The 17,938-nt window shown below is 50.3% G+C and overlaps 1 protein-coding gene across 2 annotated transcripts in view; it reads left to right on the top strand.

The window, feature by feature from the left end:
- Crhr2 (corticotropin releasing hormone receptor 2) overlaps window positions 1–12,841 on the top strand; it is a 29,195-nt gene extending 16,354 nt beyond the window's left edge. For both annotated transcript variants that reach the window (XM_055611806.1, XM_055611807.1), the window contains 7 exons: window positions 1,772–1,925; window positions 2,410–2,470; window positions 3,506–3,578; window positions 9,456–9,541; window positions 9,744–9,879; window positions 10,269–10,310; window positions 11,404–12,841. In XM_055611806.1, the coding sequence (XP_055467781.1) occupies window positions 1,772–1,925; window positions 2,410–2,470; window positions 3,506–3,578; window positions 9,456–9,541; window positions 9,744–9,879; window positions 10,269–10,310; window positions 11,404–11,544 (693 nt within the window). In that variant the 3' untranslated portion in view covers window positions 11,545–12,841. The remainder of the gene's footprint in view (window positions 1–1,771; window positions 1,926–2,409; window positions 2,471–3,505; window positions 3,579–9,455; window positions 9,542–9,743; window positions 9,880–10,268; window positions 10,311–11,403) is intronic.
- Window positions 12,842–17,938: the final 5,097 nt, after the last annotated feature.

Raw genomic sequence — 17,938 nt, 5'->3', positions numbered from 1 at the left:
TATTGCTGGTGGGGTGTCAGCACACCATGGCCCCACAGATTAGGTGTCCACCCTGGATTTGTGTCAACTGTTACTCCATAACATCAAAGTCACTGTAAAACTGTAGACTGAAAAGGGGCCAACCCCACTCTCTGGCATACCTCGTACAAGTCTCAGTATATTTTCTTTGGCTGGCCTGGCCCTGAACACACACATATACACATACACTCTAGCTTGATCCTTAACTCGGCCTGGCCTGAAGCCTGCCTCAGGGTCCTGGCTCAGAGCCAGTCCAGTGTAATGGAGTGTCAGGTATGCTCCAGCACCAATCGTGGCTGGCACTAATGAGACTGCACTTCACCTGGAAAAAAAGGCAGCTTTACTGTTTGGAGCTCATAGCCTCCCACCCACCAAGACTCTCTAGCACAAAGGATGGCAACCACATGGACCCAGGATCAGGGCTGGGCCTGTAGAGCAGAACCATGGGGCAGAGGGCAGCTCAGCCTAGGAGCAGTACCCACAGGCCAACACAGGGAGGAAGTAGGCTGCCTGGGGCTCACCCAACTGCTTGCTGTCTCTGCATTCTCAATATGCTAAGAGAACATTATATATAAGAGAGCCCTGGGAGAAAGCCACATGGATGGAAGGCCATGGCGTGGATCCTGGCTCGGAGGGGCACACTATGTGACCACTGCTCAGTGTCTGTCCTCCCTACATCCCATGCAGTATGCTTGGGAGTGTCTTCTCCCTCAGAGGAACAGGGACAGGCGCTGCAACAGTGATAGGTCACATAATAGCAGCCCTGCCCACAGCTCTACTCATGTCTTCATGCCTTCCTTTCCTCTTACCACCGGGCAAGGTGGCTGCTCAGAGGCTAGAAAAGTGCCCAGATTTGTAGAGGCCTCAAAACTAGCAAGACTCTCCTGCCATGAGCTAGCACAAGGCCCTCCAAAACTTCAGTGGCCCCATCCTAACAATCCCTCACTGTTTTCTTTCTTTCTTTCTTTCTTTCTTTCTTTCTTTCTTTCTTTCTTTCTTTCTTTCTTTCTTTCTTTCTCTCTTTGTTGGTTTAGTTTGGTTTTTTGGTTTTTTAAGACAGGGTTTCTTTATGTAGCCCTGGTTGCACTGAAACTCTCACTATAGACAAGGTTGGCCTCAAATTCAGAGATCTGCCAGCCTCTGCCTACTGAGTGCTGCGATTAAAGGTGTGTGCCACCACCACCCAGCTTGTTTTCTTTCTTTTTAAATGAAAGTTCAAAGTCTATCCCTAAAAGGAACCCAGTCTGATGAGCTCTGTAGCTGAAGGGACCTGAAGCAGGACATTGAAAACTGTGCTGTTCTGGCCCAGCCTGTGGTCAGAGAGCTGACCAGCCTCTCTTTCTAGACTGAGAGAAGACATCAGACATGATGATGCAGACCTGTAATCCCACCTGCTTGGGAAACTGAGCAAAAACTTTCTAGGTTCTAGGCCTATCTGGGCTACATAGTGAGACTGGGAGATTTAGTGAGACCCTATTACAAAATAAAAGTATTTTTACAGCTAGGGAAGTAGGCTGAGTGACAGTGTCGCCGAGCAGGTGGGAGGTCCTAGGTCCCATTCCCTATGCTGCATAAGCAAGAAGAGACTGAAGAGGTTGGGAAGGAGAGGAAGTGAGAGGCCCCTGGGGAAGGAGCTGCCGGGAAGTGAGAGTGGGAGTTGGGGGTGTTTGGAACCCTGTCTGTAGCTCCAAAGTGGAAGGTGCCAGGCCTCCCTGCGCTGCCCAGGCCCGTCTCACCACCACCCCACATGCAGGTCTGGTGTCGCTGCATTACCACCGTCTTCAACTACTTTATGGTCACTAACTTCTTCTGGATGTTCGTGGAGGGCTGCTACCTGCACACAGCCATCGTCATGACTTACTCCACGGAGCACCTGCGCAAGTGGCTCTTCCTCTTCATTGGATGGTGTGAGGGTCCCTGGGCAGCAGGTCCTTTTGGCAAAGGGGCGCTTCTGATAAAATCTCCCCCCTCCATCTCGAGGTCAAGGACTGGAACCCAGTCTGCCTTGCTACTCCCATGCAGCCCTGGCCACTGCCCCTGTGCAGTCTTGACTAATACCCCAGTCGAGCTCTGCCCACCACCCCTGGGCCATCCCATGATGCATCTGTTTCCACTATTCTGCCCCCAAACCCTCCAGAGCTCATCCCAGAAAGCCTTCCTCCTCCCCAAGGTGACCAGCCCAAAGATACTTACCCACCTCACCATCCTCTGCTTGGATATGATAGCGGAGAGTCGGGGCAGGAGCTGGGGCAGGCACCATAAGATCACAAATGGACTATAGTTGGAAGACCAAAAACACAATCCCAGGCCTCTTGTGACCACCTGCCTTGATACTACAAGAGGGCCTTTATGCCTCTGGCCATCCCTTGCAGCACATGTTTCTCCTTTCAGGCATCCCCTGCCCCATCATCATCGCCTGGGTAGTTGGCAAACTCTACTATGAGAATGAACAGTAAGTGAGGGACAGGCCAGCATGGGGGTTTTGAGTTGAGACAGGTCAACCTCGGCTCTGGCCCAGTGAGTGGAGTGGAGCCAGAAGCCTTACCTGAGCCGACCACTCTTTTGTGGTCCTCAGGCAGAAAGAAATAGGTCGACCACAGGAGTCCTCATGCGCAAGGCTCACACAGTGTGTCTGTGGGATTCAATTCAGCCTTCCTTGCACCTGAGATTGGCAGACTGGACCACAGCCCCAATGACAGCAGCTCCCTATGGAGTCACAGGGGCAAGAGGTGGCAAATGGAATTTGAATATAGTCACATTTAAGGACCTTAGCGTTTGAAAAGGCTCGTAAAGACAAAAGCTGCTCAGGATGTAGAGGGCTGACTTGATAGGTGATAAGCTTTCCCTCAGAGGGGGGGTCCAAACAGAGACCAGACATTTTGGGTGCACTGAGATAGCTGTTTGATACTGGCCTGTACTCTGAGGTTCACTACTTGCAGGCAGAGCCAGAAACTTAACCTAACCTTTCATCTGGGTCCCAAAGCATCTCCAACAATCAGTGAACCTGGTGAGCAGTTGGCTACTTTCCCTGAGTGTATGCACCTCAGCTCAAAAACTAAGGGCTGAGCCTAAGACTGGGGAAGGCCCCACCTCCACACCTGCAGCTTTGTGTCATGAGTATCTGGCACACAGCACAGGTTCTACAAACAACAGGTGGAACAGGACAGCTAGGCCCTAGCCCAGTGAAGGGGAGCTCAGCTCTTCCCTGACTCCTGTACCTGCTGCATGCCAAGTCCTGGACCATCTCACAGACTGCAACAAAGTAGGGGACTGCGAAGGAGGCCCCAGGCAAGCCCCGAGACTGGGCAGGGGAGGCCAGCCTCCACCAGATACAACAAAAGAGAGGGCCGGGCTGGGCCTTGCTAGGGCAGTGCATGGAGCTGTCTATGCGAACTGCCTTGGAGGGTGGGGCTCAGAAAGGGTCACACAAAGAAGCCTAGGACTGTGCTGAAAATCTGAGTCCACCTCAGCTGCCCTGTCTTTGCAGGTGCTGGTTTGGCAAGGAACCTGGTGACTTAATGGACTACATCTACCAGGGACCCATCATCCTTGTGCTCTTGGTATGTCCTTCGTGGGGTAAGGGGCTGGGGTACTAGGAGCATAGCAGGAGATACACCTGGGCAGAGACACTACAGAGACCTGGCCTGGGCAATACCCTGCGCCCACTTGCCTGAGGCAGCCTGCACATGGCTCTAGACTTTGATACTTTTTCTTGGTGGAGAACTGGTCTGACCAGATGGTTCTATCACCTTTCCAGGTTCTGTGCTCCTTGTCAGGACCAATGCTGAGGAAAGAAGGTAGGCAAGGTACAGGAGAAGATGTGCTGTCTTCTATTCAGCACAGAGCTCAGTCCCTCTGCCCCAGGAACACCCTCTAGGGCCCCGCCTACCACCCTCAGGCTGGCAGCAGATTCCAGAATGCAGTGTAATGAGCAATTGTTCCTAGGCCAGATCCCCGCCCTTTGCCAAGTGTATTCACATCTAAGATATAATTGCCACCAAGTCTTTAATCCACAACAAGCTTTAATTAAGATAGAGTTTAAGTAGGGGGTGCATTCTGAAAAAAAAAAAAAAAAAAGTCCATTATATAGGATACATTAAAAAACATACAAAAAAAGCCCTATAAGAAATTGGCATTTATATAAGATTTATTTTAGGCTTCTGTGAGTATCAGCTCTCTTAAAGGGCCATGGAGCCTTCCGGACAACTCAGAGTATGCCCTCCTCTTGCACACAGCAGGTGCCTAGCCGGTCTACCTTTGTCTACCATGGTGACAAGTTCTGTTTATCTCTTCCATTTCCCGACTCTGATTCCTGTGACTGTTGGAGTCACTGGAGCCCATCTCCAGAGTGTCCTTGATGGACATCAGCTGAGGATGACTAGAAAGGTTTTCCACCCACCTTCGGGGCTCCACTCAGGCAGAGGCTGGTCTTTGTCAGCAGCAAGGGAAGAACTGTCCTTGGACCGGCAGCTGCAGTGACTCACTCGCCCCTCGATGTGAATGAAAACCTCCCAGCCAGCTGCCAGGAGCCCATGTAAAGCGATGGCGCTTTTGAAAAACCTGGGACCCAGCCAAGGAAGGCTGGCCTGGATGGGAACCAAAGGCTTGGGAATGAGCTCCCACCTAAACATGTTGCCCAGGTAGTGAGGAAATCATAAAGAAGGGAGGAGGGGGCATTTGGCTTCCAGGTTCCTCCTGCCCAAGTGTGCTTCCTTCCCTGGCTGCACACCCCCTTCCTCTGGAGCCAGTTGCTTGTGCTAGTAGAGCAGAGCCCTCCTACAGGTTCTGTTCCCAGCACGTCCAATCCTCACATGTTTGCTACATAGGAGAGATGGCACTCCTCATTGCAGAGATGAAGTCAAGGTTACAGCCACAAGTGGTGGAGCTGAGACCCAGGGACTAGACTCCTGCTTAACCAACCTGCCTGCTTTGCCTCCCTGTCTCTCCTGTTGTCTGGATTCTGTGAAGGGAATCAGACAGTGGAGTCTGTGAGAAGCCTGCCCACCACCCAGTGGTTGTTGTGGGAAAAGGATGATCATTCATTACAATTGGCACATGGCTTTTTAACCATGATTGTTACCCTGTGCCAATCTTCACGGCAAGTCTGTTGCTATCTGTGTTTAACAGATGAGGAAGCAGACTCTGTGGTTAGTGATTTGCCTAAGGCCACAAAAATGCAGTTGATACCATGGGAATTTGAACCTGGAGACCCACACTTGGAGACAGGGGTTCATTAGAGGTGGTTGTGGGGTCCACAGCTGGGGGTATCAACAAAAGGCCAGAGGGCAAACCCAGTCAGGATCACCACCAGCACAAACAGCCTTGGTTTCAACCTGTGTACAAAGGTCTCAGACATGTCCTTTTGGAGGTGGGGATGCCATCCTGTTCATCTTCCCTGGACATTGCCTCAGAACTCTCCACATCTTCAGTCTACCCTGCTTTCATGCTGAAGCATCTCTGTGACACTAGAGAAAGCCTCAGGCTGAGCACTGCCCCCTTAAAGTGCTCTCAGGCCCAAAGAGCACAGGATAGACATCTATGTCATACAACACTCAGGTCTGGCTGATTGATGCTGGGCTTTGTGGCTCATGGATGGTGACTCCTTACTCCACATGCACCCCCCCACAAAAGTATCCGTAGCACCCCTAGAGAATCCCTTGGCCATACCTGTTCCTAATGCAGATGCCCAAGGCCCCCAGCCTGCTCCAGCAACATTCACATGTAATAATAATCTGCGGTCCTGACTATAATGTCAGGTGTCCATAGCTGCTGGGAGGGTAAGTGAACTTCTTCCCCTTGCTCTTCCTGTCCTCAGCTCCCTGGATGTATTGATGCATCTAGTGAGACCCAGTCTCCCTGGGGTGGTAGCAGCTGACCATCCCGACAATCCTGAGGGGTTCCCAGACTTTATAGACCCACACAGAGCAGGCAGGTGTGGTCCTGAAGTAGGCGTGGTGCAGACAGCTACAAGATGGGTGAGAGCCAAAAGGAGGAGACAAGTACAAAGCCTGGAGAAGCCTGCTCAGAACCAGGAGAGGACAGGGTAAACATGTCCCCAAGACACCTAATTGTTTTCTGATCTTCTTTCCTGCCTCCCTGTTCGTCCCCTGCCCCCTTCTCAGCCCGAGCCTACAGTGAGGATCTAGTAACAGAGGAACTTGTGAGCAAGCAGCATGACTTACTAAGTACCTTGCCCTCCAAGGTTCACTTATTGAGGGTGCAGAAGCAGTGAGCTGGTTTTGTACTTTCTCTGCCTTGGATTATGGTGGCAGGCAGGGTTGTGCTATGAGCCCTATGGGACACGTGACTGGAGCGTCTTGGTTTAGGGTGTGACTCTGAGGGAATTCTGCCCCTCTTGGGATACCACTCTCTCCCACTCTAATGCATAGCTGATTCTTGGGGTCAGCATGAGGACTAGGGGCCTCAGATATATGCTGATGCCCTAGACTCTTCCTCAGCAGGTCCTGGGGTACCCAAATCCTCCCTGGAACAGGCGACCTATTGGGGGGGTTGCTGAACATGAGAGGGTAGCCAGCTTCTGTCCACCCATGGATTTCCTTAATCCATGTAGGAGCAGCATGTGTAGGAGCTAGGAGAAGGAGGGCGCTGAAGCCAGCCCTGCTGTCTTTGGCATGACACATCAGCCTATTGCACCCGTGCCTCAGTAAAGCATGGCTGGTGGTGTGCACTGCCTGTGGAAGAGGCTGTGGCTTGAGGAATAGCTGTGGGGCGCTTGGGGCTGCACCTGAAATGGTATGAACACTAGCTCTTCATTGTTGAGCTCTAAGCAGGTGTAGGCCTTCCCGGGGCCATCCTGTCACAAGAGAGCACAGACCAAGACAAGATCTTGTCACATGGTGGCTGCCTTGATACATTCCAGGCCCAGGCCCTCTCTAGGCCTGGATCCCACTCCACTGAGCCTCCTGAGAAGCAGATGGAACACAAGTGTCCATAGCACTAAACCACCAATGTTGGGGGTATGGAAAGATTAAGACCTCTCAGGGAGAGCTTCTTCAAGGAGCTAGCCTCACCTGTGCCACTCTAGCTGACTCAAAATCCAGCCATGTAGGCCACCTCAAGAACATTCCAGAGTGGGAAGAGTACCCGGCAAGGGAGTTGTTGAAGGAGATGGATTTTCTTGTGTGGGTTTTCAGGTGCTTCCACCTCCCAGAACTTGTCTTGGCTCCCAAAAGCAGCATTACACGGGCCACCATCAGGGGCTGGCTCCTCCACCCAAGGCCCCTCTCTCTTGGTCTGCTCTCTGCCTGGAAGCTTTCCACACTCATAGCTAATATCATTGTCACCAGTCCTCAGCTTGTTTATTTCAGTGTCATTTACCCAGCCTTTTCTGAGTGAGCCCCTAAGAAAAATGCAGTCTTCTCCATCCACCACAAGGCCACAGAAATCTGTGAGCAGGTGCTGTGTCTGCCTGTCCCCATGCCTTTCACTGGTACTCCAGCACAGAGGCTGGAGTGCTAAGGTGATTGGATGAATGTGAGGATGGTGAGATACAACCCAGAGCCAGACTGGATGAGGTCTGGGTGAAACAGCTCACTGAGGAGCTGGCATGTTTTGCTATAATGGAGTAGTGAAGAATTCAGTGTGGTCTGACGTGGTCAAGGGGCTCCTGGTCAGAGAGGAAGGGGTCTCGGGGTGAGACTGGTGTAGACATCATAAAGAATGAGGCTGGGAAACTAGCTCAATAAGGAAAAGGTAGCTTCCGGGAGACACAAAACCAGGCAAGGGTAGCCTGTTAGTAAAAGGAAATGCTCCATATCAGCCACATTGCCTGTGCTGCTCACCTCACAGAGCAGGGCCATGTAGTCAAGTGGTGCTTGGTGACTGCTGAGGGCATGGGTGGGTGAATGGATGGATGGATGCATGCATGCACGCATGTATGGGCAAAAACAATGGTTGGAAAACTGAACGAAGTGTTTGGTGGGAGGGTGGATGGATGAATGAATGTTTGCCATGTGAATGGACAGATGAAATACTTGGGTAGATGAACTGAATGAACTAGTTAGAATACAATGATAGAATAGAATGATATTTAATACAAGAAATGTTACAGAAATTTGAATATCTTTTTATTCCAACAGTCTCTACTCTCAGAGAAGTCAGAAAGAACAGGAAAAAGACTAAGAATTTTGTTTTGCCTTAGCCTAGGTGAACCTTTAGAGAAAGCAGGCAGCAGGCATGTGCAGCCTTCTGGAAGGCTTCCTCTCCAGCTGTCTGTGGGCTCACTAGGCCATGTATTATACATGCGTGTGAGAGAGCAGTAAGGCCACAAAGAGGCAAGAGTCCGAGTACTCCAAACCCCCTACCTTCCAGCTTGAGAGATAGTCAGGGATTACACGGCTGATACATACTAATATCCTTACTCTCTGCCAGGGAGCTATGGTGTGGGAGGATTAGAAGCAGTGGATTTTCCTAGACAGAGACTGGGTGGGCACTTCTGTGTCTCCACACCTACAGGCCAGCAAACATCTTTAGGCTAATTATGTGTCTGCTGGCCTGTGAACACTTTCTGAGAAAAAGAGTCGCAATGGGCATATACACGTTCCCATTCCCATTTGTTTGCACTTAGCAGCACATGAAGAGAAATGCAGGCACACCGTGTTCCCAGATAAACACATATGCATGGTCGCACAAGGCTCACTCTGAGACAAGCACCTATGGTCAAGCATACAGGGCAGCATGCACAGGTGGACGGCACAGCCATGAGGACTAGCTGACAAATTTACTGACCCTTGGGAACCCCTCAGAGAGCAAGAGACTCTGGGAATCCACAGAGACCCATGCAGCAGGAAGCTGACTCTAGAGCCAGCAGACCCATGCAGTCAGAAGCGGGCGTGTCTTTAAGGTTAAGGGAAAGCAGCTAATGAAGATAAATTAGTCCTTTCCCAGTGCTGCCTATTTATCTTCCTCGACTGTGGGTGCCTGAAAACTTAGGAGCACCTAGGAGCAGGTGTGATAGAGATTAAACACACCATCTGGCCTGTGTCCCCCTACCCCGGGACAGAGCTGAAAGGACCTTTGAGCAACCCAGAGCTGGTGAGAGTGTGAGGGCCTCTGAGATCCTCCACCAACATATAGGGAGCCTGTGACCAAGAGAAGACAGGTGGATCAGAGATCTGGGGTGCGGTTCTATGAAGTCTTAGAGTAGGGCAGGGGTTGGGACTCTTGAAAGTGACCCTAGAGGAGTGAGTGGTCACTTTTCCCACCCATCTCCTTTATGAGCTGTCTGGGCCATGGATGGGTGCAGGCCCTGAAGCCAATGGGGTGCCTCCTGTCCTGGCTAGGGAAGAGCAGAAGTTGGGTGACCAAAGCAGTTGCTCCCTGCTGGGGCCTGTGTCTGGGAGCCAGGCACCAGGGATTCTGTTTCTCAGCCCACCCCCACTACAGACCTTCCCTTGTCCCTCTCTGCTTTATTCCAGATCAATTTTATATTTCTGTTCAACATCGTCAGGATCCTCATGACAAAATTACGAGCGTCCACCACAACCGAGACAATCCAGTACAGGTATGGCAACGCCCAGATGCCTTGACCTGGCAGGCAGGGAAAAAGCAAAAAGGTCCTCTCACCAGAGCCCTTGGAGTCCTCGCTCCTAGAGCTTGCTTGAACTCCCAGAAGCCAGGCGGGGTACCCCATCCACCCACCTGAAAGAGTCCTGCCTGAAGGTGAGCTCCAGTTTGTCACCCCACCCTCTTGCCTTCCCATCCAGGAAGGCAGTGAAGGCCACCCTGGTCCTCCTGCCCTTGCTGGGCATCACCTACATGCTCTTCTTTGTCAACCCTGGAAAGGACGACCTGTCCCAGATTGTGTTTATCTATTTCAACTCTTTCCTGCAGTCCTTCCAGGTAGGCACCGCAGCAGCAGTATACTTCCCAGGCCTGGGTGCTCAGACCGGGCCAGCACCCCAGGACCAGTCATCCAAGCACCAAAACACAAGGGCTTGCTCGCTTAGAACCCTGCTTGGCCACAGATGCTGCCCAGGCTCTTCTGGTTGTGTCACCTCCATCCCAGGGTTCAGCTGTCCTAGAGCTTTGGAGAGTACTTAGGACAAGCTCAGGATGTTGAGGTCGGAGCAGACCCTGGTGTAACTAATTGCATCCCTTGTCTGGGCCCAGGACCTCCGAGTCCTGGGCCCTGGGAGGTGTGTGTGCTCCTAGCCATCCTGTGTCCTCCCGTGCCTCCAGCTGGAAGGGCTCCAAGGCAGATGCCTGACTTCTCATTCTTTCCTTCCTAGGGTTTCTTTGTGTCTGTTTTCTACTGCTTCTTCAATGGAGAGGTAGGAGACAGGGCCTTTGGGGTGGTCTAGAAGCTCAGGCCTCCCAGACTGCACTCCCAGGTGGTACGGCCAAGCTGCGCAGCCTTTAAAAAGAATGTCATCACTGGCTCTGCTCGACTGCACCTGATGGGAGAGGGGCTGAGAAACCACTCAGCTTCAGGGGAACAGGACTTCTCCCACAGAGCCAGTTTAAGCCAGCTACACAAGCCACAAGTAATACGCTGCACTCAGGGCATGCCCTCAGAGTCAGGGTCCAAGGTGCCACAAAGCAGCGCCTGCCAGTCAGACAGAAGGGATGACAGAAGCAAGCTTCCAGAAAAATGTGAGGTGGCATATGTCATTCAAGCATTTCTTTACAAACTCAGCAGAAAAGAAAACGACAGGGGCTGGTGAAATGGCTCTGTGAATAAAGGCACTTGGCTGCTGACCTGAGTTCAGCACCTGAAATGCACATGGTAGACGAAGAGACTCAGCTCCTGAATCAGAGTTTACCTCCACACATGCTGTGGTGCTCACTGGTAACACACACACACACACACACACACACACACACACACACACGCATGCACGCGCACACACATGTGCATGTAGGGACACACATACAAAGTCACTCAGGAAGAAGTTGTTTCTTCCATTACAACACAAACAGAAGAGACTCAAGCAGGTGTAGCAATGAACAAGCCAGGAGCTGTCTCTTAGGCAATGGTAGAGAAGGCAGAGGCTGCAGATGGGGCAAGGAGAGGCTCTTTCTGATGAGGAGAAAGCTAGGCCTGATGCCTGCTACAGCGGGGGCTGAGCTGAGCTGAGGGGCTGACTTACAAAGCCAGAGATGCCTAATTCATGGTGGCAGGGGAACTGGAACCTTAAGTAGGCCCATGGCCTGTCCAGGAGAGGGAAAGGGAGGGTTCCCTGAAGGAAGTTGCCATGTAGGCAACAGTTTTCATAGGAGGACCTCAGTTTGGGACCCCATTACCCCTTGGGGTGAGGGTGGCAGGCAGAGGGCCATCCCAGACTCTGTTAACAGCTCTTGAGATGGGGCTGGGGATGCCAGAGGACTGGCTCAGCAGGTGACTGAACCTCTCCATCCCCGCAGGTGCGCTCAGCCCTGAGAAAGCGGTGGCACCGCTGGCAGGACCACCACTCTCTCCGAGTGCCTGTGGCCCGGGCCATGTCCATCCCCACGTCTCCCACCAGGATCAGCTTCCACAGCATCAAGCAGACAGCTGCTGTGTGACCCTCTGTCACCCATCTGCCCACCACTCCACCACTGAGGCAGCTCCTCATCCTCTACAGCCTTCTCCTGGGTCCTCCTTGCTACACTGGCCCTTGCAGTGCAGGAGAAGGAGGGGGAGAAATCAACTCTCCGGCCTGGAAGGAAAGGAAAGCAAAGCTATGGAAGGGGGCCACTGAAGGACAAGGGCCCAGTGCAGCCACACATCGCCAAGCAAGAGGGAGCAGGGGGCATCGCAGGACCCTCAGAAAGGGTAAAGCTCATGTCACCAAGCCTCTGTGCACCCAGCCGCTTTTGTGGATCCTCACTGCAGTACCATTTACATCTGAAGAAACTGAGGCCCAGAGCAGTCAAGGGCTTAGACAAGTCACACAGCTACTTGCCCTGCTCACAGCACCCACAGTTGGCTTTGCTCCTTGTTTGCCATCTCTACGCTTGGGGTAGAGAGGGAGGCAAGAATTAACTTATCTGGCTCCATCCCAGGGACGGACTAGCAGAGAAGCTTCCCTCCTCAGTATCAGTCCCTCACCAAGCTGCCCCTCCACTCCTTCCGCAGTCCTCCTGCCCCTGTGGCTCCAGGAGAATGCTGGCTTCCAGTATGCCATCCATCCTGGGAGACCCCCATTCAGCCTGGGCTCAGTCTGGGGACCAAGTGAGACTGATGGAAAGCCACACTCTTAGGCCAATCTGATACACAGTGCTGGACAGAAGGGGAATAGAAGCACTAGGGCCAGAGGGAATGGGGTGAGCACCCCTCAAATCAGAGTATGTCTGGTGAGTGATTGGAACAAGGACCCCAGGCTCTCCTCAGACTGCTTCAGCCTCTGTTGAAGCTCTCTGTGACATCAGTCAGGCATCTGTGGAGCTGGCGGCCTTTGACATCAAACAACTAGACATTGGAGAGATAATGTGGGCCAATGATGAAGGCAGAATGTCTGCAGGGCATAGCCACATCCCTCTCCTTAGAGATGATGATGGTCTGGGCCCTAGCAGGCTTTCCTGTGTGCTGTGGTAGGTTAGCAATCTTTGGGTTCAAAGGGCCTGAATCATCCTTGTCATCCCAGAGGGTGACATCTGCCCCATCCCCAGTGGAGAGCCTGCCCGTGCCAATGACTAATATTCTGGGACTGGGAGGGAGGGGAGGCAAGGCCCTCTGGCTCCACGAGCAGGAAGAAGCAGAGCTTGATTGCAGGCTGCGCCTCCATTCCTCTCTCCTTATAGCAGAAGGAGGAGGAGAGGCCAACAGACTATAGGCTTGGAAAGGGCCCCTTTTCTATGTACCCCACAAAAATAAACTTTGAAAAACTATGCGTTCTTATACATTTTTGGTTTGGCATTTAATACATTTTAAAGCATGAAAAGACGTGGTTTCTAACATTTGGTAAACATTTGAATTTTAGAGGAAAGCTGTCACAGCCCATTAAAACACACCAAATGACACCAGATACTGCCTGATTCCAGGACCACTGTCACCTGTCTTCACACACTATGTCAGCAGGTACTTTATGTTGGGCCCTTTTTTTCTAGCTCTCACCTTCATTCCACTCTCTCTAGAAAATTTTAGTTTTAGAGATCTTCTTTGGCTTCCATTATTGAATTTCTCTGCCTGGCTTTTGGGATTTGTTTATTTTTTATTTTTTTGTCTTCTAGGTTGGGCTATCACAACTGTTTTATTTTCCTGGATCTTTTGGACAGGGCCTTGCTCCTTAGCTCAGGCTGGACTCCTACTCACTGAGTAGCTCAGGCTCGCCTTGACCTTAAACCTGCCTGCCTCAGCCTCCTGAATGCTAGGATCATAGGCACATGCTTAAAACTATTTTCAAACATAAACAATTTATTAAAGCCTAATTGGATATTGAAAAGTTTTTTTACATTTACTGATTTCATTGGCAACAAGTGGGGTGGGAGTAGGAGGGAAAGTCCTTGTGTGCCCTTGTTTTCTTTGTGGAGCCAAAGGAAAATTTGGGGATGTCAGTTTTCTCTTTTCACCATGAGGGTCCTTGGGATCAAACTCAGTTCATCTTGCTTTGGGGAAAGCACCTTTACATGCTGAGCCATTTTGCCAGCCCTAGACATTTATAAATAATTAGATAGATAGATAGATAGATAGATAGATAGATAGATAGATAGATAGATAGATAGATAGACAGAGATTTAGATAAATAGATATGTAGTTGTTAAACCTAGAATGGAAATTGTGTGGAAACCACACCTCAGACAAATGAGTAGAAATTTAATTGTTCAGGAAATCATGGATTCATTTTACAGCAAGAATGGGTCAGAATTCAGGACCGATTTCTTTCTTTCATACCTTCTGTCTTTCCTTTTTTTTTTTTAACAGCTGTATGTGCTCAGGCTTTTCAAATAAACAAGAAGATGTAGGCATTCCACTCACTTCCTTATACTGCATCTGAGATGTATGTTCCAAATTGCATGACAATCTATCATCAAAAACGCTCTATCAGCTGCCGCTTAAGCCCTCTTTATATCAGACTGAAAAGAATGAACTGAAAATGATCCTGCAATAAGCTTCGAGTCCCCAGTCAGCGTGTGTTCAGCGTCTGCTGCCTGCTTCGTATATCAGATAGTGATGGGGGCTGGTGAAGTTTCCCACTTGGCAGTGCTCTAGAGAGTGATGTGGGCAAGGCTATGGCTCTGCTTCTTTCTTCATTGGGGAAGTGGGTGGCAGAAGTACCTAGGCTTAGCTTCCTCAAGGGGCAGAAATCATGCATGCGCTGCAGTCTCCCTGCCTTGCCAGAGGAGCGGTAATGGCTGAATTTATTAGCATCATGGATGCTCTTGTAGAGCAAAGAGGTGTAAATGGCTTGGACCAAGAGGCCATTTGAAGAGCTGTTGGACTAGAAGAGATGGGGGAGCTTGTCAAGAGCTGATGCCACTGAGTCTCGGTATCACCCATCAGTGTTCCTCAGATGCTCTCCTCATTATCACTCATTATTTCTCCTGTCCAAGTACCTCCTCATTATCACTCATTATTTCTCCTGTCCAAGTCGTACAGGGTTCAAGGTCTGTAATCTATGCTGGGTAGGACAGTGCTCCCCATGCCAGTACCATGAGGAGCCTCAAAGGTTACAGACCAGTTGGGTAGAGATTTCACCCCAGCATTGCCGCATTGCCCTGCTCCCTAAGCTCCTGGTCATAGCCCTGGCTGAGTGGTGCCGTTGAAATTCCACCAGAGACATCAGGCCATCTCTCTGTCCTCAGTCGTTAACCTCATTCAGCATCTGCTCCCTACAGCCCGGCCAGTCTTCATTAGTGTCTTGCAGTCTTCTGTGTTTTAAGTCACTCACTGAGCAGCCTTTCTGGAAAGAGGCCTCATTATCAGACTCTGTCAGAATAACTCCCAATACCCAGACCCTGTAGGCCCTTGGGCTTTTGTTTAACCCTTCCACTCACCTTACTCTATAAAGCTGGAGAAGATGAGCAAATAGCTAATTCCTCACCCTAATCCAATGGTCCTACCTGCAGTGAGACTGCAGACTCAGCCACAGCCACAGCCTGGTTCCCAGCCCAGGGAACTTCCTCGAGTGAGGCCAGAAAGAGTGTGCTGGGGTAAAGGCTGGTAAACTATAAGTGTGGCTTCAAGAATGGCAAGTGATGGAGCATCTATGGGGCAGAAGTCGGGGTGACGACATTTCCCAGGGTGCTTTGGGGAGAGTCCATGGAAGAAAAGCTAGTTGCCGAAGGCCTGGAGCCTCTAGAGCCCCAGGGTCCCATGAAAGGTGGCTGACAAAGCATGGAGAAATGGGATTCTGATAGAGCTAAAACTGTACAAACAAAAACAAAACATGCACATCTTCAGAGATGGAGACACAGGTCTCTCTAGAGTGGAGCGTTTCAAGGTTCAGTGGACCCAGAAACTGGAAGGTAGTAAGGCACCCTCTGCTAACTGTAAGCTCTGTGCATGAGCTAACAGGCATGGAAGTCATACCAAGTCCTCTTTCCACTGTGTGTGCCTGCACACACAGGAGGCCCTAAGTTTCCAGGTCATGGAGGGCTTACTCAGGGGCTACACTCACCGTGTACTGTAGCCATTTGTCCAACCTGGCAAGGGCCTGCAGTCAGGACCACATCTAGTCCAGCTCCGAGCAGCCAGTCCTGTTAAGAGATCATCTGCCTCTTCTGGGGTCCCCAGGCCTCAGAGTATCCCGCTGTCCATGAGGAACCTGTCTTGTCGGGGTACAGGTTTTAGACGTCCATACATTTACTGCTTTAATCTTGTTATAATTTTGTAAACTAGGGTACTGGTTACATCATTTACTTGATGCCAACTGAAAGATGGTTTGCAGTTCATAATAGGAGATGAAGTTTCTCCAGTTAGGGAGTTCTGAGGGATTGAGATTTTTATTTCCCTAAAAAGCAGTCCCCACTAAATCTGATCATTTGTCTAGTGGCTTCTGGCCTTCTGCTGGGTGGAGAACTGAGTTCTAGTCAAAGCTGAGGTATATGATATGCAACGGGTCATACAGTCATTTCAAAGTAAACCAACCTTAATAGACTCACTGTGTATTGCTTCTCCCTTTAATGCTTTGGCCTTTTGGGTGAGTTCAAGTGTAAAACCCAGCAGTGGTGATGACAGAAAAAGGGCATGAGGTGCTGGGTAGCAGGAAAGGACCAGTAGGAGAGTGGTCGTGGCTTAGAGAGGGGTAAAATAGAGTGTCCCTCCCAGAGGGACATGAAAAGCCACTGACTTTAAGGGCAGAATGGGACTATTTCAGCTACTGTGTATGATACAGACTGTATGTGACAAGAAGCTTAGACAAGTCTTTCCAGTAAAGTAGATGGTGACGACAGTGGCAAAACACGGTGGTGGCTGAGGTGGCAAAAAGACCTGCATCTATATCTGAGGGATAGGTAGGTTAATGGTCTTCTTGAGACAAGAAAATCATTACCAAAGATGGGTGGATCAATAGAAAACATGAATTTGCAAGCTTGCTTCACAATGGCAGTTCCCCAAATGCTAAGTTTAGGGGTTCTTTTGCTTTGTTTTGTCAGTGAGGTAGCCCCCCAACCCCCTACAATTTCATTCTACTTAATCTCACTGTCATTTAATGCACTTGGATGCAAATCAGTGTTTTGATGAGCCAAAAACGGTTTTAATTAGCCTAAATTGTTTCAGTTAGCATAACTGCTTTACAGCTAATTGTTGGTGATTTGAGTTGTAAGATCTAACAAATGCAGAGGAAGGTCTATCCTGGCTCCTTTCTGCCAACTGCAGAGTTGAGAGCTGGGCTCCTCTTCCCAGCCTGAGACTGAGGCATGAGAGTTAAGGGAGGCTGCACTGATGGATGCTGAGACCTGGGATGATGCAGCTGCTTTGGGCACAGATCTCCCTCCACCTGACTTCACCATCCCAACCCAGCAAACTCCAAAAGATCCCGCTGCTCATCCCACCTCCTCAGCTCACTAGATGCAAGGTCCTCATGAAGTTTAGCCTCAAAACCCTTCTCAGGAGCCCCGCCAAAACAAGCCCCCAAACAAGAGTTCCCTAGGGCCACGGCAGTAAGTAGCAGCTCTTTTAAGGGTTTAAGGGCTTCCCCAAGCACTGCTGCTCAATACCCACCGTAGAGAAAATTCCTACTGGGAAAATGTGGGGTTCAGAAGGGACTATTTTTCAAGTTGGAGGTTGAGAACCACAACTGGAGACAATGGAGTTAAAGCAATTCATTCTTCAACATGTCCACCTGGGGAAGGAGACTGTCGGCAGGGGGAGGGGCTGCAGGGCGCTTCTCTCAGGCAAACCCTGCTACAGCTCTGAAATCAGCATCCTGGTTTCCGGAGAAGACATTAGTTCCAGCTACATGGTCTTAACATGATTACTGCTTAGAGGCAGCCAGATAACCAAGACTTATTGGATAGGCAACAGGAGGTGAATTTTGAGGCAGAGCCTGATTATTCATTCATTTAGTTACTGAATCTTCAATTCAATTTCATGTCCATTTTGGCCAAATGTCCCAAACACCTGTTTGAAACATAGATTTTCAACGAAGAGGGTGCAAGCTGTGTAGTAAGCAATGCTCTCAAAAATCTCTCCACACTAGCCCCACCCATTATACCAGGGAAACCTGGTCACACTAGGTTTTTCCTGGGGCAGCTAAAAGGAACTGCAACTTTTTCTCCAGGGCATCTGATCCTCTCAGGCATACATTCCATAGAGCCTCACTCACTGAGATTACACTGGCCAATGCGACTGTAAATAAAGGTCTACAATGAATGCCTGAGGAGTGACCTTGTTCTCATCACCAAGAACTGGGACCATCTCATTACATTAGTAATCTTTTCCTCGCTGGGTGGTGGAGTCCCTTTCTGGAATGCCCACCTATACTCAGTGCTTTGCTACTACGGTTTTTAGATAACATATATGCCTGTGGAAGCCAGG

The sequence above is a fragment of the Psammomys obesus genome, unplaced genomic scaffold (assembly GCF_907164565.1).
Source record: "Psammomys obesus unplaced genomic scaffold, mPsaObe1.curated_primary_1811, whole genome shotgun sequence".
Lineage (NCBI taxonomy): Eukaryota > Metazoa > Chordata > Mammalia > Rodentia > Muridae > Psammomys > Psammomys obesus.
The sequence above is the reverse complement of the archived record's forward strand: the minus strand, read 5'-3'. Positions and strand labels throughout refer to the sequence as shown.